The 24,124-nt window shown below is 46.7% G+C and overlaps 1 protein-coding gene across 1 annotated transcript in view; it reads left to right on the plus strand.

The window, feature by feature from the left end:
* The window catches only part of LOC125425263 (zinc finger protein 420-like), a 37,104-nt gene extending 14,914 nt beyond the window's left edge, over window positions 1-22,190 (plus strand). Inside the window, 11 exon segments of the mRNA XM_048482861.1 lie at window positions 4,783-4,868; window positions 6,118-6,244; window positions 6,532-6,624; window positions 7,687-9,282; window positions 16,849-17,143; window positions 17,984-18,167; window positions 19,079-19,205; window positions 19,605-19,697; window positions 20,681-21,595; window positions 21,659-21,706; window positions 21,891-22,190. Coding sequence (XP_048338818.1) covers window positions 4,783-4,868; window positions 6,118-6,244; window positions 6,532-6,624; window positions 7,687-9,282; window positions 16,849-17,143; window positions 17,984-18,167; window positions 19,079-19,205; window positions 19,605-19,697; window positions 20,681-21,595; window positions 21,659-21,706; window positions 21,891-22,171 — 3,845 coding nt within the window. The 3' untranslated portion in view covers window positions 22,172-22,190.
* The last annotated feature ends 1,934 nt before the right edge of the window (window positions 22,191-24,124 follow it).

Consider the following 24,124-nt stretch of genomic DNA (forward strand, 5'->3'; position numbering starts at 1 on the left):
GACTTGATGGCCCTTGGGGTCTCTTCCAACTTTATGATTCTATTATTTCTCATGATCCTGAGATTGCCAGATCCCCCCCGCCACAGATGGAGAGGGAAAGGGTTGGGGTTGCTAGATCCAGGTTGGACACGGTTAGATGGAGACCGCAATTTCATAAGGCTGTCTGGAAACAACATGGAGTTCAGTGAACATCAAATGGTAGGAGTTTTATTGTTAAACATGGTGTTGGTTTATAATCGCAGGCTGACAAACTGGTTTGCTTTCTCTTTATTGAAGAAGAGAGGATTTAGATTTATACCCCACTCTTCCCAACTGAAAGTAGTCCAAAAGCGATTCACAAATTCCTTTCCTTCCTCTAACTACAACAGGCACCTTGTGAGGCAGGTGGGGCTGAGAGAGTTCTGAGAGGTCACCCAACAGGCTTCATATGGAAAAGTGGGGAATTGAACCCAGTTCTCCGGATTAAAGTCCGCTGCTCACGTGGAGGAGTGGAGAATAAAACCCAGTTACGGTCAGCTGCTCTTAAGGACATAAGAACATAATAAAGAGCCTGCTGGATCAGACCAGAGTCCATCTAGTCCAGCATTCTGCTACTTGCAGTGGCCTACCAGGTGCCTTTGGGAGCTCACATGCAGGAGGTGAAAGCAATGGCCTTCTGCTGCTGCTGCTGCTCCCGAGCACCTGGTCTGTTAAGGCATTTTCAACCTCAGATCAAGGAGGATCAAGATTGGTAGCTATAAATCGACTTCTCCTCCATAAATCTGTCCAAGCCCCTTTTAAAGCTATCCAGGTTAGTGGCCATCACCACCCCCTGTGGCAGCATATTCCAAACACCAGTCGCACGTTGCGTGAAGAAGTGTTTCCTTTTATTAGTCCTAATTCTTCCCCCCAGCATTTTCAATGAATGCCCCCTGGTTCTTAATCACTACCCCACTCTGGCTCTGCATGGCTGCTCGACAATGTATCTCTGCACACAGGTCTACAGTTATATTTTGTGGATCAGGCATTTTGTCTTTGTCTTGATATTTTATGTAGACAGAGATTCCCAAGCATCCCTGATTACAAAATGGGGGACGTATAGGAAGTTAACAAGCGATTGGGGGAGCGGAATAAACCAGAGCACAGAATTTCCGCCAGAAAAAAAAACAGGAACGACTGAAGCACGTCAACTTGATATCTGGCTTTCCTCCCCGTTCTCAGTTCAGGTGACCAAGTTGTTAAACATTCCCAAACCACATTTCGTGGCCACGCCAGTAAAATGATGTGGTGACATTTCAGTTGTAATAAGCCGAATAATGTTTCCTGCATGCCACATTTCCCTTCTGTTTGCAAGAGCAGGGTGAGGCCCTGACTCAAGCACCGGCCGGCTCAAGTTGTGACGAGGACATTCCTTTTTTTTGCAAACACGCCAGCCTATTTCAGCATCCCGACAAGATTTGCTCTTCGCACCTGCCCACGATCGTCACGGCATGAACTTAAGACCCAGACGGCATTTCTCCTCTCCGTACCCACAGTAAGGCTGCCCGAGACTTGAATTTGTTCAGATCTGCTGCCCGGGAATTTGTGGGAGGAAGTGGAGAAAGGCTCCTGAGCACCTGGTCTGCTAAGGCCTTTGCAACCTCAGATCAAGGAGGATCAAGATTGGTAGCCATAGATCGACTTCTCCTCCATAAATCTGTCCAAGCCCTTTTTAAAGCTATCCAGGTTAGTGGCCATCACCACCTCCTGTGGCAGCATATTCCAAACACCAATCACACGTTGCGTGAAGAAGTGTTTCCTTTTATTAGTCCTAATTCTCCCCCCCAGCATTTTCAATGGATGCCCCCTAGTTCTAGTATTGTGAGAAAGAGAGAAAAATTTATTTGTCAGCATTTTCTACCCCATGCATAATTTTGTAGACTTCAATCATATTCCCCCTCAAACGTCTCCTCTCCCAAACGCTGCAGCCTCTCCTCATAAGGAAGGTGCTCCAATCCCTCAATCATCCTTTTTGCCCTTCTCTGCACTTTTTCTATCTCTTCGATATCCTTTTTGAGATGTGGCGACCAGAGAGGGGTGGGGGTGGGGGACCAAATGTCTCCACATGGCTCTGCTCCCTTCCTCTTTGTGCAGCTGTTCCACTATTAATTAACCGTCTCTAAAAATTAAGCGCATGGGACCACAATTCAGGAAGGATGTAGACAAACTGGAGCGTGTCCAGAGGAAGGCAACTGAAAGGGCCAGAATCCACACCCTGTGAGGAGAGGCATGTTTAGTCTGGGGAAGAAAAGGTTCAGGGGTGACATGATAGCCCTGCTTAAATATTTGAAGAGATGTCATGTTGAAGAGGGAACGTAGCGACCTCCTTTGTTGTCTAGCAAGGCAGGAGCGAAGGAGCCCAAGCCGGAACTATGAAACAAAACTGGACCATGAATTTCCCGTGTCAGTTACCGTGTGGAGATCGGTGGCCTCTTCCTCACAAGGCAGCTTGCCTCCCTGCCAGGGAAGACAGCCACTCAGGCTCCAGAATGTCCCTAAAGAGGGATGGGGGTGGGGGGCCAAATGTCTCCACAGGGCTCTCCTCCCCTCCTCTTTGTCCCAGTCCTAATACTTGCCTATTGTGTATTTCTGGATGGGCTGTCCAACTCACTTGGGGGAATTTATTTGCACTCAGGATAATTTTGGTGGTGGTTGTTTTTTTCCCTGATTCCAAGGTCCTCTGATTGCTAAGCCTGAGCTGATAGCCCAACTAGAAGAGGAAGAAGAGGTGTTTCTCAGGACCTTCGATGAAGAGGAGGAACTGGCAGGCAGCTACTATATGTGCCTTGGGCCTGTGTTTTGCCTGTGCTTCCTTTAAAGAGCAGGTGGATTTATATGAGGATTATCCTCACTGTTTGACTTTCCTCAGAGATTGAATGAGATGTGAACGTAAAGATGGTGTCTGTAGATCTGGAACCTATGAAAACAGCCTGCTTCCTTCTACCGTCAGATCACTCATTCACTGTCCACCCTGAGTGGCTCTCTGGCAGGGCTGTTTCTCAGGCACCTGACATCCTTTTAGATGGAGATATCAGGCATTGATCTGGGGGAATCTGTGGACTTTGTGGGAGGCTGCAGTCTGGACCCTTCTGAGGTGATACATGATTGAGAACAGCTGCTCTTTCTGATTACGTGAAGTTATGTCGAGACTGTCATCTAATTTCTCCAATCCATTTCTGTAATTATTTTCCATTCCTATTTTTTCCACCAGGTTTAGCTGAAATAAAAAAGAGAGAGGGAAAGTGCAGTTGGAGCCATTGAGGAGACTGCTGATCCTTCATTTTATTAAAAAGGTGGGGGAGAGAATGTGGCTTAAACAACTTCAGGGGTGCCTTTCTGAGAATCGGAGGACGATTCATTCATGCTCTGGCCAGGGGGACATTTGTGAGTCAAACACCACAAACAGAAAATTCCCACAAGAGCCCCAGTTCCATCAACCCTCACTGATCTGGGAACAGAAATCAATAGTCAGAGACATTTTTCACTGCTTAACAACAAAGTAGCAGGATTGTGGCTACGTTTGGGGGCCGGTGTTTTGATTTCCAGTTTAGGACAGTGCAGGATCTCTTAGTCAGTAATTTCCCCGATGAAATCCTATGCTCCTTTTAATTGACACCAACTAAAGATCAGTCTGTATCGTGTGGTATTTCACAAGACCAGATTGCAATCCAGGATTCTGGAAATGGTTTTTAGACACAGGGCGCTTCAGTTCTTGCATGCTGTACAGCAAATATTCAGTTCAGTCTCAAACATTCAAACCGTGGGTTTTTTAATACATACCACAGTTCTCCACTCTTTCCACAGGAGAAGTGGAGTCAGGGAATGAAATGATAGAGCATTGTGTGAAGGAAAAACAAGATATATATTCAGATGGAAAAGACAGTATTGAATATTACGATGCCCTGAAAAAGGATAACCCATATAAATATCTGGAGTGTAGCAAGGACTTCCATGAGAGTGGACACCTTATCTCCCATCGAATCTTTCACACAGGAGAGAAACCAAACAAATGCCTAGACTGTGGAAAAGGCTTCCGCAAAAGGGCACACCTCACTTCCCACCGAAGAATTCAGACAGGGGAGAAACCATATAAGTGCCTTGAGTGTGGAAAAGACTTTAGTCAGAGTGGAACCCTTATTTCCCATCAAAAAATTCACAGAGGGGAAAAACCACACAAATTTCTGGTGTGTGGAAAAGCTTTTAGTCACAGCACAAGTCTTACTAGACACCAGAGGATTCACATGGGGGAGAAACCATATAAGTGCCTTGAGTGTGGAAAAGGCTTTAGTCAGAGTGGAACATCATGGCCAGTGCAGGCAGGGAGGGCAGGAACTATTTCCTTGGATGGCAAGTTTTCTGTGTGCGGGGAGATAGTCACTCCTAGCTGTCACCTGCAACTTTTCGTCAAGCAGTCTGTCCCTTCCCCTCAGGATGCTGCCTGCTCAAAGCCAGCATAACCCCCCTAAATGTGCTGGGTAGGGTGTGGCGTACCTTCAGGCATGTCAGGAACTCTTTGGCCCGGATTGGATGTGCAGGGGTTGTAATGGGGGTGTATGAATGTGGGACCACTCTCAAATACAGTGGCTCAGTGGGAGAAAGATGATGGGTCAAACATTCTGGATCCTTTCTAAATCAAATGTGGTCCCCTCAAATGTGCTCCCCAAAGCCATTATGGAGAGAGGGTTATTCAAAGAACTGGCTCAGGAAACATGTCTGTAGCGCAAAGAAGGAATTCCCCACCCCTTTCATTTCTCCCCCTCCTAGGCAAGAGTGAAAAGACACACTTGATGCCTTCTCTGCCATCTCCTGCGCTGGGCAAAAGGAAGAGAGCCACCATGCAGCCAGCTCAGGTAAAGAGAGAGAGAGAGTGTGTGTGAGAGAGAGAGACTGGTCAGACATGCACGGGAGGGCAGGGATGGTGCCTTCTGTTCCAGGGCTCGCAGGATCGGGCTCCTTGCCCTTGGTTCTGCCAGATTTCAAGACTGCCTGTGGTGACCTCCTTTGTTGTCTAGCACAGCAGAAGCGGAGAAGCCCAACAAAACTGAATCATGAAATTTCCCGTGTCAGTTACTGTGTGGAGATCTGTGGCCTCTTCCTCACAAGGCAGCTAGCCCCCTGCCAGGAAAGACAGCCCCTCTGGCTCCAGGATGCCCCCAAAGAGGTGTGGGGGTGGGAGGCCAAATGTTCCCCCAGGGCTCTGCTCCCTTCCTCTTGGTGCAGCTGTTCCACTATTAATTAATTGACTCCTAATGTTAAGCGCATAGGACCACAATTCAGGAAGGATGTAGACAAGCTGGAGCATGTCCCGAGGAAGGCAACCAAAAGGGTCCAGAATCCACGCCCTGTGAGGAGAGGCATGTTTAGTCTGGGACAGAAAAGGTTCAGGGGGGACATAATAGCACTGTTTAAATATATTGAAGAGGTGTCATGTTGAAGAGCGAACAAATTTGTTTTCTGCTGCTCCAGAGACTAGAACACCAAGTAACAGATTCAAACCGTGAGAAAAGAGATTCCACCTAAACATTAGGAAGACGTTCCTGATGGTAAGGGCTGTTTGGCAGTGGAATGCGCTGCCTTGGAAGGTGGAGGAGTCTCCTTCTTTGGAGGTTTTTAAGGAGAAGCTGTATGGCCATCTGTGAGGAGTGCTGTGATTGTGTGTTCCTGCATTGCAGCGGGTTGTACTTGATGGCCTTCGGGGTCTTCTCCAAATCTATGATTCTATGGATACAATAGAGATTCTGAATCAACCCAGTGCCAAAGCCTGGAATACAAAATGGCTGCATAAACCTTGCCATTGTTGACAGCAAATTCATGGTCTGATAATTTATGGGACTACCAGCACCACCTTTTTTGTGGGAACTATTATTGCTCGCTTCCACTCTGCAGGAATAATTCCTGATGCATTCATTTGAGTGAAAGGTGAGGTCAACAGGTTTTTCCAGTTTAAATAAGCAAACCCATTGTTCCTTCGATCAGGAACAGATTTACCCTGGAATCCATCTCAATTTACCCTGGAATCCATCTCAATGTGTCTGTTTTTGGCTGTCCAACCCACAGACCACCTTTCCACTGATGTAAAGAAATGTATCCTTCTTGCAGGATGGAGTATCCTTTGAAGAGGTGGCTGTGTATTTCACCACGGAGGAGCGGGACCTGTTGCGGCCAGCTCAGTGGGCTCTGTACAAGGAAGTCATGCTGGAGAACTTTCGGAATGTGTCTTCTCTGGGTGAGGATCCTTTTCTTCTTGGCTGATCACAAATCTGTGCTACCCTCCATGGTCCTTCCTCTGATTTGGGAAGTCCTTTGGGGTTACATTGCAGAGAGCAAACCCCTGGCTGGAAATGCTGTGTTGGACCACCTAGATGGATGATTCTTGGCCCTGTACTGTCTTCTGTCCTAATACTTGCCTATTGTGTATTTTTGGATGGGCTGTCAAACTCACTGGGGGAATTTATTTCCACTCAAGGGAGCTCTAATTTTGGTGGTGGTTGTTTTTTCCCCCCTGATTCCCAGATCCTCTGATTGCTAAGCCTGAGCTCATAGTCCAACTAGAAGAGGAAGAAGAGGGGTTTCTCAGGACCTTCGATGAAGAGGAGGAACTGGCAGGTAGCCACTATATGTGCCTTGGGCCTGTACTTTGCCTGTGCTTCCTTTTAAGAGCAGGTGGATTTCTATGAGGATTACCCTCACTGTTTGACTTTCCTCAGAGACTGAATGAGATGTGAATGTGGAGATGGTGGCTGTAGATCTGGAACCTATGAAAGCAGCCTGTTTCCTTCTACCAAGTCAGATCACTTGTTCACTGTCCACCCTGAGTGGCTCTCTGGCAGGGCTGTTTCCCAGGCACCTGACACCCTTTTAGATGGAGATATCAGGCATTGATCTGGGGGAATCTGTGGACTTTGTGGGAGGCTGCAGTCTGGACCCTTCTGAGATGATACATGATTGAGAACAGCTGCTTTCTCTGATGATGTTTCAACTCAAAGGGAAAGAATGATGATGTTATGTCGAGACTCTATGATTTCTCCAATCCATTTCTGTAATTATTTTCCAATCCTATTTTTTCCCCAGGTTTAGCTGAAACAAAAAGAGAGGGAGAGAGGGAAAGTGGAGTTAGACCCTTTGAGGGGGCTGTTGCTCCTTCATTTTAATAAAAAGCTGGGGGGAGAGAATGTGGCTTAAACAACTTCAGGGGTGCCTTTCTGAGAATAGGAGGATGATTCATTCATGCTCTGGCCAGGGGGACATTTGTGAGTCAAACACCAGAAACAGAAAATTCCCACAAGAGGTCCAGTTGCATCAGCCCTCACTGATTTGGAAACAGAAATCAATAAAGAGGTCAGAGATATTTTTCACTGCTTAACAACAAAGTAGCAGGATTGTGGCTTCAATTGGGGGCCGGTGTTTTGATTTCCAGTTTAGGACAGTGCAGGATCTCTTAGCCAGAAACTTTCCCGATTAAATCCTATGATCCTTTTAATTGACACCAACGAAAGATCAGTCCGTATCATGGACCAGATTGCCATTCAGGATTCTAGAAATGGTTTTTAGACACAGGGCGCTTCAGTTCTTGCATGCTGTACAGCAAGTAATTCAGTTCAGTCTGTAACATTGAAACCATGCGTTTTTTAATACTGTTCATACCACAGTTCTTTTCTCTTTCCACAGGAGAAGTGGAGTCAGGGAATGAAATGATAGAGCATTGTGTGAAGGAAAAACAAGATATATATTCAGATGGAAAGGACAGCATTGAATATTGTGATGCCCTGAAAAAGGAGAACCCATATAAATGTCTGGAGTGTGGCAAAGCCTTCAGTGACAGTGGACACCTTATCTCCCATCAGATCTTTCACACAGGGGAGAAACCATACAAATGCTTGGAGTGTGGAAAAGGCTTCCTCAAGAGGGCACACCTGACTTCCCACCGAAGAAGTCACATAGGCGAAAAGCCATATAAATGCCCGGAATGTGGAAAAGGTTTCAGTACAAGTGGACACCTAACTTCCCATCAAAGAATTCACACACAGGAGAAACCATATAAATGCCAGGAGCGTGGAAAAGGCGTTAGTCAGAGTGGAACCCTTATTTCCCATCAAAAAATTCACAAAGGGGAGAAACCACACCAATGTCTGGTGTGTGGAAAAGTTTTTAGTCACAGCACAAATCTCACTAGACACCAGAGAATTCACACACAGGAGAAACCATATAAATGTCCAGAATGTGGCAAACACTTCAGTGACAGTGGAAGCCTTACTTCACATCAGAGAATTCACACAGGAGAGAAACCATACAAATGCCTGGTGTGTGGAAGAAGCTTCAGTCAGAGTGGAAACTGTAATTCCCATCAAAGAATTCACACAGGAGAGAAACCATACAAATGCCTGGTGTGTGGAAGAAGGTTCAGTCGGAGTGACCTCCTTGCTTCCCATCAAAATAGTCACAAAGGGGAGAAACCGTACAAATGCCTGGAGTGTGGAAAAGCTTTCAGTCACAGCACAAGTCTTACTGGACACCAGAGGATTCACACAGGGGAGAAACCACACAAATGCCTGGAGTGTGGAAAAGCCTTCAGACGCAGTGGACACCTTACTTCCCATCAAATAACTCACACAGGAGAGAAACCGTACAAATGCCTGGAGTGTGGAAGAAGCTTCAGTCGGAGTGGAAGACTTGCTTCCCATCAAGGAACTCACAAAGGGGAGAAACCGTACAAATGCCTGGAGTGTGGAAAAGCCTTCAGTCACAGCACAAGTCTTACTATACACCAGAGGATTCACACAGGGGAGAAACCGTACAAATGTTTGGAGTGTGGAAAAGCCTTCAGTCGGAGTGACCTCCTTACTTCCCATCAAATAACTCACAAAGGGGAGAAACCACATAAATGCTTCGAATGTGGAGCAGCCTTCAAGCACAGTGGCAACCTCACTTCCCATCAAAGAATTCACACAGGAGAGAAACCATACAAATGCTTCGAGTGTGGAAAAGCCTTCATTCAAAGTGGAAACCTTACTTCCCATCAAAGAATTCATACAGGGCAGAAACCATATAAATGCTAGGAATGTGCGAAAGTGTTAGTGCAAACCCTAATACAAACCAGTACAAACCTTACTTCACCTCGAAGAATTCACCTAGGTGTAAAACCATATATCGGTATATGCCTGGCCTGTGGGAAAGCCTTCATGTTCAGAGCAGAACTTACTTCCCATCAAAGAACACTCACGGCAGAAACCATATTCATGTCTGAAGTGCGACAAGCACTTCAATGAGAGGGGGTACCTTACTTCACATCAAAGAATTCACAGAGAGAAACCATGTATGTGCTAGGAATGTTGAAAAAGCTTCACTTGCAGAACAAAACTGATTTCCCATCAAGAATGAATCTGCCACACAGGGAACAAAACACAAAATTGCCTAGGAACTCGGGGTCTGCAACCCAAGCCGACTCCAGATCTGCATCTGCTCTTTCTATCCCAACTTGCACTGCGTCTCCAGCTGCGGCTTGGGTCCTCTTAGCCTCCTTCAGAGAGTCGCCCTAAGGGTTAATGGGAAAGAGTCCCCGTTCCTAAAGAGGCACAGCCTGAGACGGCTATCCTAAGCCATTTCCAGCTTCCCTGTCCCAACTGCCTGGGAGTTGAATTCAATATCTCGAGTTGAATTCAATATTTTTTGGAAATCCTTTCTTATTGAGTGCCTCTGGCACATGAGGAGCCAGCGTGTCAAATTTCAAGTGCTTAGGTTCAGCGGTTTTTGAGTTCCGTTGGCAAGTGAGTCAGTGAGTGGAATTCGCTTAGATATGTGTGTGTGTATATATGTGTGTATATATATATATTTTAGTGACTTTGGAATGGTATGATATTTTACCGAATGTAATTAGATTCAATTTTATTGTTCTTGGTTTTATTGTTACTGTATTATTTGACTACATTTTGGAAGCCTCCTTGAATATGGCTATAAAAGGTAGGGTATAAATACTTTCAATAAAGGAATAATAACGTATTAAAAATTGAGGTATAAGTAATGAATGGAAATACACCTGCCAACAAAAAATTATTTGACCCTTATCCATTTGTATACAAAAGATCCCAACTTCAAGTTAAAAGGACCCGGTAGGAAGTGATATAAAAGATCTTTCTCCACCTGAGCCGCTGCCAGCTGCCGGAGACGCGCCTGAACTTAACAGATCAAGGGAACAGCAGCTTCGTGGGACATTCCCACAGTATCATATGTTTGCTCCCACAAGGGTCACTAATGACAGACCCACCATGAGACTGATTTGCAAGACCGACGCAAGGCTGTTGAGATATTTCAGAGGTCATTCATTCATAGGGTTCTCCATAAGTCAGAAGAGACTTGATGGCACTGAACACACAAACTGACCTTCAGTTAATTGCTTTACATTCATTCGTTCATTCATTCATTCATTCATTAATTCATTCATTGGACTTGTACCCCGCTCTCCCCCATAGGGCTCAGAGCACCTAACAACCAACAAAACAGAATAACTGAATCAAATATGAACAATAAATAAATATGAACAGCAACAAGTACCCCAAAACCATAGTCCCAGCTTATCAATTATCAAACATCACTAAACATAGCATATCAACAATATTAACATTTCTTAACAGAATAACAAATAGCAAAAACATATTAGCACATAGCATAAAATATAACTGCATCATACAAATAATAATATTATAATAAGATAACAGTTTGACCTCATCAGCAATTGTATAGCAACAAGCATGAAATAAACAGCAACAGCAAGCAACAAGCATGAAATAAATGGGGGTGGCTCAGCTTTGAGTGAATGATGCTTAAGAGCTCGGGAGTCTTGCTGGATCCAGGGCTGCTGTTGGAGAAACAGATGGCCACAAATGCTCTTTCCTCCCTACCTGTAGTTAAGAAGCTGGCTCCCAATTTGCAGGTGCCTGATCTGCTCCCACCAATCCCTGCTTCAGGAACCTCCAGGCTAGATTAATGCAACATGCTCTACATTTCTCATTCTCTTCCAAGCAAAACCTTCAGCTGTTCTTCAGACAACAGCAATCAGCTCTCTTGGAGAAAATTACCCCCTTGAAAGGTGGATCTAGTGTATCACACCCCATGGAAGTCTCTCCCGTCCCCAAACCTCAGACTCTGCCCCCAAATCTCCAGGTGTTTTCCTCGCCTACTTTACATAGCTCCGTGGTGGCGAACCTATGGCACTCCTGATGTTTATGGACTACAATTCCCATCAGTCCCCTGCAGGGGCTGCTGGGAATTGTAGTCCATGAATATCTGGAGTGCCATAGGTTCACCACCATGGACATACCCTGTTTCCCTGAATATAAGACATCCCCTGAAAATAAGACGTAGTAGAGGTTTTGCTGAAGTGCGAAATATAAGGCATCCCCCGAAAGTAAGATGTAGTAAAGTTTTTGTTTGGAAGCATGCCCGACGAACAGAACACAGAAAAATAAGACATCCCCTGAAAATAAGACATAGCACATATTTGGGAGCAAAAATTAATATAAGACACTGTCTTATTTTCGGGGAAACACGGTAGCTTGTGTTGTGGGGTGGGGAAGAGGAGTTTGAAAGCCGCTTTCAGACTCCTTGCTATTGAGAAAAGCAGGGTTTAAATCCAAACTCTTCTTCTTCACATGAAGCCTGCTGGGTGACTTTGGGCTAGTCATAGTTCTCTCCAAACTCTCATTGGACTGACTACTGATGTCTCACTGAGTGGCTGGAAGGCACATTGTGTTTATACTTTTCTGTACAAGGTGGATGATCTAATTTGCAGAAAAATCTTCCTACAAATTTGTTTGAGAGCAATCAGATTGGCCCTAACTGGATTTACAGAGGTACTTTCAGTGAGGATAGTGTTGATACAAACAGAAAATAGGACAGAGGCAGAAAGAAGGTTGCATAGTTTGGATGTGATACAAGCTCTTCTCTTTTAACTGGATAGGACTAAAGAGTTTAGGAAAAGTAGGTTTTTATTTGTTACATACGGAGGCCCCAGTAAGAGATCCGAAGCATCATCTCAGACATTATCAAGGTGGACAATACACAGAGGTGGGGAGGTCGTATCCATAACAGGTTTGGGCACATTCAACTAGGGCTCGAGCAGCCTCTAAGGCAGTGATGGCGAACCTTTTCGAGACCGAGAGCCCAAACTGCAACCCAAAACCCACTTATTTATCGCAAAGTGTCAACACGGCAATTTAACCTGAATACTGAGGTTTTAGTTGAGAAAAAACGGTTGGTTCTGAGGCGTGCGTTACTTGGGAGTAAGCTTGGTGGTAGTCGGTGGCTTTCCTTTGAAGCAACCGTGCAACTCTTCCAACGGGTGAATCACGACCCTAGGAGGGTTTACTCAGAAGCAGGCTCCCAGGTAAAGGATTGCGCTTTAGTTCTTTGCATGAAAATCAGTGGGGTTTAACAGCGCTTAACAGGATTACCTACACTGCTTCCCCAAAACTAGGTCTTAGGTTTAATTGAACCCAGTGGCCCAGGCCAGCCTAAATGTGTGTGTGTGTGTGGGGGGGCACTCTGCGCGTGCCCACAGAGAGGGCTCTGAGTGCCACCTCTGGCACCCGTGCCATAGGTTCGCCACCACTGCTCTAAGGCATTCCACAGAGGTGTTATCGATCCACGACATCTACAGAGCAGCAACACAGCCAATCAGCAGAGACCTGCAAGCAAGAACAGAAGCAGCCGTTGGGAAAACACTTTTACGTTCGATTGTTCAGCAAGGTTGGTTGGGAACTCAGCCCATTTCCTGTGTCTGCATAGCTGGTTAAAACCCCACTGTGTGGAAGGCACAAAAGAGTGAAGAAGTAGAAGGAAGGGTTGCACTTACCCGTACCTGCTGCTCTTTGAAGTCTTCTGTGCACACACACAGCCCCTCCCTCCTACCCCACCCTCAGTTCCCCGGGGGGGTTCAGGAGGAACTGGGGTGGGGGCACTCTGCCATTAGTTGGAGGGAATGTCCTAAGGGCAAAAGTGCCCCCCCCCCCCCGGGTGTGGAAGCTTGAGACTTTTTCTGTTCAAGCGGACAGAGGGAGCTTTTTCTCCCTGTCCCATAATATGCTAGAACTTGGACCCCCCAATTAGGAAATAAGTTCAGAGAGAAGGAAATAAGTGTTGTACCTGAGGAATTCCCTGCCTGTGGATATAGTATGGCCACAAGTAAAAGGGATTTTGATTAATCAGGGAGAGGTCCCTCAATGGCTACCAGCCATGGTGACTGAAGTGAACCTCCAGACTCAGAGGCAGCAAACCCCTGAACATTCGCACTGAAAGGCAGCAGCAGTGTAGGGCCTCCTTGGCCTCTCTGTCCTGTTTGCTGGTCCTCCAGGGCAATCGGTTTGTCACTGGGTGCCGCAGGATGCTGGGCTGGACGGACTTTGGGTCTCATACAGAAGGGCTCTTCTTGGGCTCTATTTATTTGTTCATTCATTCATTCATTCATTCATTCATTCATTCATTCATTCATTCATTCATTCATTCATTCATTCATTCATTCATTCATTCATTTATTTGCCGCCTCACCCCCGAAGGACTCGAGACGGCTCACAATATGGCTGTTCTCTTAAGACAGCAAATCAACAAATCATTACAAAAATACAACTTAAACCCATTAAAAACTTAAGCAGCAGTTACAAAAAATAAATACAGATTAAAACAACAGAAGTTGTTAAAAACAGGCACCTGATCTAAAGGCCAGCAAAGGGAGGGGGTAGGTGGGACCCAAGATGGAATCAGGGCCCAACCAGGATGGAAAGTAGGTAGCCTCAGTCTCAGTGGGGGGCGGTAGAACCGTGGCCACCCCCCCCCCCAAGGCCCGGTGGAATAGCTCTGTCTTACAGGCCCTGCGGAACTCACCAAGGTCCCACAGGGCCCAGACAGCGGGAGGTAGAGCATTCCACCAGGCAGGGGCCAGGGCCGTAAAGGTCCTGGCCCGGGTCGAGGCATGTGAACCTAATTACAGCTGGTGCAGAGTGGCGTAGGCTGACAATTGTCAGGGGCTAGCTGGGGAGAGCAGATGTTGCCCATTTTGACACAGCTACATGGGTGGGCTGCTGGTTTGTGACTGAATTTAGGATGCCGGCTGTGGCATTTAAAGCCCTCCATGGCAAAGGTCCCAAGAAGGGCCATCTCTTCCTGCATGTCCCTGCTGTTTCCTCCCACCAGCGCCCGGGGCCTTTTCTGGGGTGGCTCTTATTCTGAGGAAGGAGTTGCCTAGAGTGAGGAGGAGGGTCCCTTTGTTGTTGCAGATCTTCAGGAGATGCTGCAAGATTTGTTTCCCAGGGCTTTCGGTGGGCGACGAACAGCAGGCATTTTGTAGGTTGGGGGCGTTGGGGGCGTGTTATTGTTACCGCCCAGGAAAATAAACAAAATATTGTCCTGAGTCAGGTTACCTGACTACACTGGCTCCATGCCCGGACGCGGAGACTTGTGTGGCTCAGAAGCCCCCATAAGGCTTGCAAAGGTCATGATTATGCCAATGTTGTATGGTTTCCTTCTTGCCTCTGCCCTCTTAAGTATAATGAAAGCCCCTTTAGAGTTGAATTTATGATTTGCCTGTTGTTTGGGATTTTAGTTTGACTAGGTTCCCCAGTTAGCTTAAGGTTTTGTTGTTGTTAATTTAGGAGATTGTTATGTGTTTGTGTTGTACTGTGTTCCCTAATGTTTAAGTTTAAAATGTTATTTTGAAGATTTGTGTTTGTCAGCAAAAGCAGTAGCCTGTAAAGGCTGATATTAAGGGACAAGGAAGTTGGCTCTGGAATGCTGCTTAGACCAACACCCAGCCGACTCCTTAGCAAAGACAAAGACCCCCTTTGGACTTGCAAAACAAATCTGTTGGCAGCACCCAGAGGTCCCCAGCCGTTGGAAGACGTGCAGGGACCACCATTGGACTGTTTGAACTTTTCTTTGTTGCAGAGATGAGGCGCGGGAGCCTCAGGGCATTACTGAAGGAAACAGCCATCTGATAAAGAAGATAGCTGGGTGCGGTAGCGAGCCCACCTAGATTTCCTGAATGTACCTTATCGGCTTTCCTTTCAGCACCATTGCGAGATCTCGCGGGACTACGTTTGACTACGGGATTTCGTGATCCCATTCAAAAGTTGTAATTGTATCTTGCCTTTGTACTGTTGTTTTCTTATTGGTGTTTGGTGAGGGACTTGCCCCCTCATCTCCCCTTTCTACCTGCCCCTTTGCCCCTTTGAAGTTTTGGGAATAAAAGTTCTTGCACTTGGTTGCAAGGGCGCGATTCTCCTGCCTGAGCTGTGACCATCACCTCCAAATAAAATCCTTTGCTTTGAACAGGGGTCCCCAAACTTTTTAAACAGGGGGCCAGTTCACTGTCCCTCAGACTGTTGGAGGGCCGGACTAAAAAAAACTATGAACAAATTCCTATGCACAAATGATTGTAAAATGTTTGATTTCACCTTTCAGCCTTTCTGTCATGGTCTATTTTTAGAACAGTGACCAAAGTATGTCAAGTACAGGGTGGGCTCCAAATATTGTTGGGGAGGCTGTGGAATACCTTCCCCTGTAAAAAAAAGCAGACCTTTCCCACTGAAGCATTCCATCTAACCCAGGATCAGGTATCTTCAAGGGTTCTTTCCTCCTAGCAGCCAGCTTAGCGATTCACTGTAGCCTGGCTGATGCCAATGGGAGTGAGGCGGAACAGAAAGCCTGAGAGCAACACATGGAGTAGCTGAGAGGGAAGGGCGGAGCAGGCGTTGCCACATGTAAGGTTTCCAACTCTGGGTCAGAAAATGCATGGAGATTTGGGGGTGCCATCATGTAACTGCAATCAACGGCCGTTGGGGCCAGTTCCTCCTCTCCCTCAAGCCCCCACTGCACATGAATGGAGCCATCGCTGCCATGCCTGGCGGGCCGGATAAATGCCTTCAGGGGGCCACATTTGGCCCCCGGGCCGTAGTTTGGGGACCCCTGGCTTTGAAGAACGCTGGCTTCCTGCGCCTCATTACGCTGCTGAGCTGAAATCACTTATTGTTACCCGAGCAGCAGCGGTAACATTATTTTGTTTTGGTTTTTAACTTGTAATTTTTTTTGGCCATTGTAAGCCGCCTTGAGCCGCCAAAGGGAAAGGTGGGGCATGAATATTGTAATAGCCACGTGTATAAAGGATGAAGCTGTCAGGTGGTCCGAAGCCTGCTCCTGTCTGCCTCCCGGTATCCCATAATAGCCCAGCAGGGAGGGCACGAGAAGGAAGTGAACCGTGGATGCATTTTCCCCGCATGCAAGAGAGAAAAAAGAGCTTGAAAAAGAAGAAATAAGCACATTTGGAAAAACTAGGCGGAATAAAGAGCAGAAAGTGCAGGACTTTTTGCCTGGCCTTTGAGCCTTTAGTGACCCTGGAGGAGGAGGAGGAGGAAGAGGAGGAGGAGGAAGAGACTCCCAGCAATTCCATTAAACTTCCAGTCATCTGTTAGCAGGGAGATTATTCCATTTGTGACCCAACTCGAGGCACTCCAGGCAGGTTTTTCATTTGCACTCATAAATGCTACAGCAATTTTAGGTGCAACAATTGTTTGCACATCTGTCCAGAATCCTCTGGAATAGGGGGGGGGGTTTAATATTATACAGACACATATTATTAGTTATTATTGGCCCCTTCCGCACATGCAAAATAATGCGTTTTCAAACCACTTTCACAACTGTTTGCAAGTGGATTGTGCTATTCCGCACAGCTTTAAAGAGCACTGAAAGCAGTCTGAAAGTGCATTATTCTGCATGTGCGGAAGGAGCCATAGTCGCTCTCCTCCCAGGTGCCCCCAGACGTGGAACCCCACTGCTGCCCACTCGCAGACCACCGCAGCGGCCCTCTGAGGGTTAACGGGAGAGAGAGTGGCAGTCCTAGAGAGGCCGCGGCGAGAGGGAAGCCACTCTCTGCCCCTCCCGGAAGCAACCTTTGGTCCCCCTGGGACGCCGATGAGCTGCAAGGGGCTGCAATGCGGGTGGGCTGGGCTGCGGTGGGGGGCTGCAATGCCAGGGGGGAGGGTCCCTGGGCCCCTTCGTGCAGAGGAGCCACGAGGCCTCCGCGGAGGGTTGTGGGGGGCGGGATCCGAACTCGGCGCCCGGGAGGCTCGACGGGGCTGGAGCGGTTGGGGGGTCCCAGAGGCGCTTTTCGGAAGGAGACGCAGGAAAGGAGGGAGGGGGGAGCCTTTGGGTGGGCGGGGGGGGGGGAGAGACCAAGGGACCGAGGGGGGTGGGGTGCGGTGGAAGATCAAGTGGGGAAGGCGGGCTGTGGGGCGCTGGACCCGCGAAATAAGGAGACCCCCCTCTTCCCCCCCCCCCAGCCCCGAGCCAGGCTCTGCTGCCCCTCCCCCTTATGGGCAGAGTTCAGGTTCCTGGAGGGGAGAGCAGAGCCTGCAGCTGCAATGCAAAGGGGCGTTTCTGGCTTAAGGGCTCCCCCTTGGGAATCCCTTGGGGGTGGGGTAGGGTGGGTGGTGGAACCAACGAAGGGCCAGGCAGAGCTTTAGGGTTGCCCTCCGCGCTGCTGGGCTGTGAGGGAGGAGGCGTCTCTGGTGCCCAGAGCAGGAAGGGGGAAAGGGCAGGGGGCGGGGGCAGGAGCCAGGGGGCCAGCTGACATCCCAACAGATTTTCCCAGGACCTGAACCCCCCCCCCCTTTAGGGAATCAGAGCAGGGACCAGAGACCCCTCTGCACAGGGGGGGTTGCCCAAGAGGGGATGCTTCTGGGAAGGAGCTTGTGTCCTTTTTTCCTCTGCACCTGAGCCACTTCAGGGGGCTGCCATTTTGAACCCCCTTGGGGTGGCAGGGTCAGGAACTCTTTGCCCCGGAGTGGGTGTGCAGAGGTTGGAAGGAGGGTGTATGAATGTGGGACCACCCCCAAATACATTGGCTCAGCGGGAGAAAGAAGATGGATCAAACGCTCCGGAGCCTTTCTTGATCAAAAGTGGTCCCCTCAAATGTCCTCTGAAGCCGTTATGGAGAGAGGGTTATTCAAAGAACTGGCACGGGAAACGTGTTTGTAGTGCAAAAAAGGAATTCCCCACCCCTTTTATTTCTCACTTTCCCAGGCAAGAGTGAAAGGACACATTTGATGCTTTCTCCGCCATCTTCTGCACTGGGCAAAAGGAAGAGAGCCACCATGCAGCCAGCTCAGGTAAAAGGGGGGGGGGGGGTTTACTGGTCAGACATGTACAAGAGGGCAGGGATGGTTTCTTCTGTTCCAGGGCTTGGAGGATCGGGTTCCTTGCCCTTGGTTCTGGTGCTGCCAGATTTCAAGACTGCCCAGATTTCAAGATCCCCCCTGCCTGTTCCCTTGTCAAGCAGGCCAAGCAGGAACTATGAAACAAAACTGGGGCATGAATTTCCCATGTCAGTTACCGTGTGGAGATCTGTGGCCTCTTCCTCACAAGGCAGCTAGCCCCCTGCTAGGGAAGACAGCCCCCCTGGCTCCAGGAGGCCCCCAAAGAGGGATGGGGGTGGGGGGCCAAATGCCTCCCCAGGGCTCTGCTCCCCTATTCTTTTTGCAGCTGTTCCACTATTGATTAGCTGCCTCTTAATATTAAGCTCATGTGTCCACAATTCAGGATATTGACAAGATGGAGCGTGTCCAGAGGGAGGCAACCGAAAGGGTCTAGAATCCACATCCTGTGAGGAGAGCCTTAGGGGGCTGGGTATGTTTAGTCATTTAACCCCAAAATTAACAAAGTTGGAACAGTGAGCAAACACGGGTGTCGGGATCGAGGTAGAATAGAATTGCAGAACAAAACGCTCTTAATGAAAAGGACCAGGTATTCGTTTGACCCAAACCAAGGTCAGTAGAAAATGGAATACTTTTAAGAAAACAAGTAAGATATTTGCTAGCTGGACCAGTTAATAAACCTTCCTGGATAAGGGGAAATATTTACAGCCGTATAATTTGGCTTATAAATTAAATAAGCAAGTCCTCTATCATGAGTAGATTTAAATGTCCATTTAAGCCTCAGACCCGGCTGTCTCTGCTTTTGACTTTTCTGCCCCCAGACCAGCTTTCCACTGATGTCAAGAAATGTTTCCTTCTTTTTGCAGGATGGAGTATCCTTTGAAGAGGTGGCCGTGCTTTTCACTAAGGAGGAATGGGCCCTGCTGCGGCCCGCCCAAAGGGCGCTGTACAAGGAAGTGATGCTGGAGAACTTTTGGAATGTGTCTTCTCTGGGTGAGGATCCTTTTCTTCTGAACTGATCCCAATGGCTGATCTCAGCCACCCTCCATTATCCTTCCTCTGATTTGGGAGGTCTTTTGGTTTTACGTTGCAGAGAGCCAACCCCTCCCTGGCAATCCTTTTGCTGGACCACCTGAGAGGACTTCAGAAGAGGTGTCAAGGAAATGTCCGGTCTGGGTCTTGCTTACAGCTGGCATTTTCATCTCAGTTTGGAAGGGAACGCCAAAAAACTGCCAATTCTGGATGGATGATTCTTGGCTCTGTGCTGTCTTCCATCCCATTCCTAATACTTGTCCATTGTGTATTTCTGGATGTGTTGTCAACCTCACTTGGGGAATTTATTTGCACTCAAGATAATTTGGGTGGTGGTTGTTTTTTTCTCCTGATTCCCAGGTCCTCTGATTGCTAAGCCTGAGCTAATAGCCCAACTAGAAGAGGAAGAAGAGGTGTTTCTCAGGACCTTCGATGAAGAGGAGGAACTGGCAGGTAGCTACTAAATGTCCCTTTAGCTTGTACTTTGCCTGTGCTTCCTTTTAAGAGCAGGTGGATTTCTATGAGGATTATCCTCACTGTTTGACTTTCCTCAGAGATTGAATGAGATGTGAATGTGGAGATGGTGGCTGTAGATCTGGAACCTATGAAAGCAGCCTGCTTCCTTCTACCAAGTCACATCATTTGTTCACTGTCCACCTTGAGTGGCTCTCTGGCATGGCTGTTTCCCAGGCACCTGACACCCTTTCAGATGGAGATATCAGGCACTGATCTGGGGGAATCTGCGGACTTTGTGGGAGGCTGCAGTACTTCTGAGATGATACATAATTGAGAACGCCTGCTCTTTCTGATGATTTCAACTGAAAGGGAAAGAATGGTGAAGTTATTTCCAAGATTGGACATCCTTTGAATGTAAACGAGACCCTGTAATTTCTCCAATCCATTTCTATAATTATTTTGCATCCCTGTTTTCTTCCCTGGTTTAGCTGAAATGAAAAAGAGAGAGGGAGAGAGGGAAAGTGGAGTTAGAGCCTTTGAGGGGACTTCTAATCCTTCATTGAATTAAAAAACTGGGGGAGAGAATGTGGCTTAAACAACTTCAGGGGTGCCTTTCTGAAAATAAGCAACGGGTCATTTATGTTCTGGCCAGGGGGACATTTGCGAGTCAAACACCATGAGCAGAACATTATCATGAGAGCCCCAGTTTTCCATCAGCCCTTATGGACCTGGGAACATACATCAATAAAGCAATCAGAAATCTTCATCACTTTGTAACAACAAAGTAACAGGGCTGTGGCTACATTTGAGGGCTCATGTTTTGACTTCATTGCCATCCAGGATTCTGGAAATGATTTTTAGACACCTGGTGCATTAGCTTTGGAAGGTTGTACAGCAAGTATTAATCCGGTTCAGTCTCTAATATTCAAACCATGGCTTTTTTATATTGTTCATACTGCAGTTCTTCTCTCTTTCTACAGGAGAACTCAAGTCAGAGAATGAAGTGAAAGAGCATTGTGTAAAGGAAAAACAAGATACATATTCAGATGGAATAGATGGCACTGAATACTACGATGCCCTGCAAAAGGAGAACCCATGTAAATATCTGGAGTGTGGCAAAGACTTCAGTGAGAGTGGACACCTTATCACACATCAAAGAATTCACATCATGGAGAAATCATATAAATGCCGGGAGTATGGAGTAGCCTTCAGTTGTAGTAGAAGCCTCACTTCCCGTCAAATCATTCACACAGGGGAGAAACCATACAAATGCCTGGGGTGCGGAAAAGCCTTCAGTCACAGCTCAAGTCTTATTTCCCATCAGCGAATTCACACAGGGGGGAAACCGTACAAATGTCTCAAGTGTGGGAAAGCCTTTAATAAGAGTGGAAGCCTTACTTCCCATCAAAGAATACACACAGGGGAGAAACCATACAAATGCCTGGTGTGTGGAAAAGACTTCATTCAGAGTGGAAATCTTTCTTCCCATCAAAGAATTCACGCGGAGGAGAAACCATATAAATGCCTGCAGTGTGGAAAAGGTTTCAGTAGGAGTGGAAGCCTTACTTCCCATCAAAGAATTCACACAGGGGAGAAACCATATAAATGTCTGCAGTGTGGAAAAGGCTTCAGTCAGAGTGGAAGCCTTCATTTTCATCAAAGAATTCACACAGGGGAGAAACCATACAAATGCCTGGAGTGTGGAAAAGACTTCATTCAGAGAGGAAATCTTTCTTCCCATAAAAGAATTCACGCGGGGGAGAAACCATATAAATGCCTGGAATGTGGAAAAGATTTCAGAAGGAATGGAAGCCTTACTTCCCATCAAAGAATTCACACAGGGGAGAAACCATATAAATGCTTGCAGTGTGGAAAAGGCTTCAGTCAGAGTGGAAGCCTTTAAACATCAAAGAGGGAATTCTGGGAGAAACCATACAAATGCCTGGAGTGTGGAAAAGACTTCCGTATGAGTGAACACCTCACTTCCCACCGAAGAATTCACACAGGCGAGAAACCATATAAATGCCTGGAATGTGGAAAAGGTTTCAGAAGGAATGGAAATGCTTAACACCCACATGAGGAAGAATACACACAGGGGAGGAAATAGTAATACTCAAATGCCAGGAGTTATTGGGAGAACTAACTTCCAGTCATAGTGGAAATACTTGCTTTATCAAATAATTCACACAGGGGAGAAACCATACAAATGCCAGGAATGTGGAAAAAGCTTCAGTCAGAATGGAAGCCTTACTTCCCATCAAAGAATTCACACAGGGGAAAAGCCATATAAATGCCTGGTGTGTGGAAAAGACTTCATTCAGAGTGGAAATCTTTCTTCCCATAAAAGAATTCACGCGGGGGAGAAACCATATAAATGCCTGCAGTGTGGAAAAGCCTTCAGTCGCAACATGAGTCTTACTTCACATCAGAGAATTCATATAGGGCAGAAACCGTACAAATATCAGGAATAGCCTTCAGGCACAGTAAAAATCTCACATCCCATCAAAGAAAACACATGGGGAGAAATCATATAAATGCCTTGAGTGTGGAAAAGGGTTCAGTAGAGTGGAAACCTTATTTCCTATCACAGAATTCACACGGGAGCAACCGTATAAATGCTTGGAATTTGGAAAAGGCTCCAGGCACAGTACAAGCCTTACTTCCCATCAAAGAGTTCACACAAGGGAAAAACCATATACGTGGCTGGAGTGTAAAAAAGACTTCAGTAGTGTCTTTAGTGACAGTAGAAGGCTTACTTCCCATCAAAGAGTTCACACAAGGGAAAAACCATATAAGTGGCTGGAGTGTAAAAAAGACTTCAGATGTAGTGTCTTGCATTGACAGTAGAAGGCTTGCTGTGAAAGAGTTCCGCACACAAGGGGAAAGGCATATATGTGGCTGGAGTGTAAAAAAGACTTTAGTAGTGTCTTTGAAGAGTGACAGTAGAAGGCTTACACTTCCCATCAAAGAGTTCCACACAAAGGGAAAAACCATATAAGAAGTGGCTGGAGTGTAAAAAGAGACTTCCAGTAGTGTCTTTAGTGACAGTAGAAGGCTTACTTCCCATCAAAGAGGTTCACACCTGAGGGAAAAAACCATATAAGTGGCAGGAGTGTAAAAAAGACTTCAGTAGTGTCTTTAGTGACAGTAGAAGGCTTACTTCCCATCAAAGAGTTCACACAAGGGAAAAACCATATAAGTGGCTGGAGTGTAAAAAAGACTTCAGTAGTGTCTTTAGTGACAGTAGAAGGCTTACTTCCCATCAAAGAGTTCACACAAGGGAAAAACCATATAAGTGGCTGGAGTGTAAAAAAGACTTCAGTAGTGTCTTTAGTGACAGTAGAAGGCTTACTTCCCATCAAAGAGTTCACACAAGGGAAAAACCATATATGTGGCTGGAGTGTAAAAAAGCTTTGGTGGTGTCGAACTTGGTGTGTAGAAGGCTGTCCCATCGAGGGGTTTGGCAAGGGAAAATGCCTATAAGTGGCTGGAGTGTAAAAAAGACTTCAGTAGTGTCTTTAGTGACAGTAGAAGGCTTACTTCCCATCAAAGAGTTCACACAAGGGAAAAACCATATAAGTGGCTGGAGTGTAAAAAAGACTTCAGTAGTGTCTTTAGTGACAGTAGAAGGCTTACTTCCCATCAAATAATTTACATGGTGAGAAATGGTGTAAATGTCTGCAGTAAAGTGAAAGCTTCTGTGAGAGTGGAAACTAACTTCCCATCCAAATTTTCACACCTTACATGGAGAAACAATATAATGCCTGGAGAATGGGAAAAAAATTTCAGTTGGATTTCACATCTCAGTTATCATCAAAGAATTCACACAGGGATGAGATATAAATGGTAAAGACAGTAAATACAGCTAACCAGTAAATATAGCTGACCAGTCTCCATCTTCTACTGCAATCTCCGATAAAAGTTTCCTCAGACATTTCTGGTTGAATGTACCAAAAATTCAGAACTGCCTGTGAACCTGACAGCTCATCAGTTCAGCTGAAGAAATAGCAGATTTACCGCTCAATCTAGAGCTGAGGTGGGGCAGCGCTATTCCCCCTGCTCCACAGCAGTTTTTTTTAAAAAATCCAGCTCCCCCATAGGGGAGAACAGGAATACGTCACAAAAACCGTGGTGTATCTCCGCCAGCAGCTCCACTAGGATACGGGGCCAAGAGGGGTCTGGAGGCCAGCTAAGGTCAATCCCACTGCCTTAAAGGCTGGTGTAGCTGGGGTTGTGTGAAAGTGCCGGTGCAGTTGGGCATCACCCGTATAAGTGCCCCCCCAAGAGGGCATTTATGCCGGCAGAAGCCCAAACTGCATCCAGAGGGGGATTCACACACACACTCCTGGATCGCACTACCGTTACTCCTTAGTATCAAGCAAGTGCTGTTAATGATATTCAAGAGAGATGTATTTGTCTTTCAG

This window comes from Sphaerodactylus townsendi, unplaced genomic scaffold, assembly GCF_021028975.2.
Source record: "Sphaerodactylus townsendi isolate TG3544 unplaced genomic scaffold, MPM_Stown_v2.3 scaffold_24, whole genome shotgun sequence".
Lineage (NCBI taxonomy): Eukaryota > Metazoa > Chordata > Lepidosauria > Squamata > Sphaerodactylidae > Sphaerodactylus > Sphaerodactylus townsendi.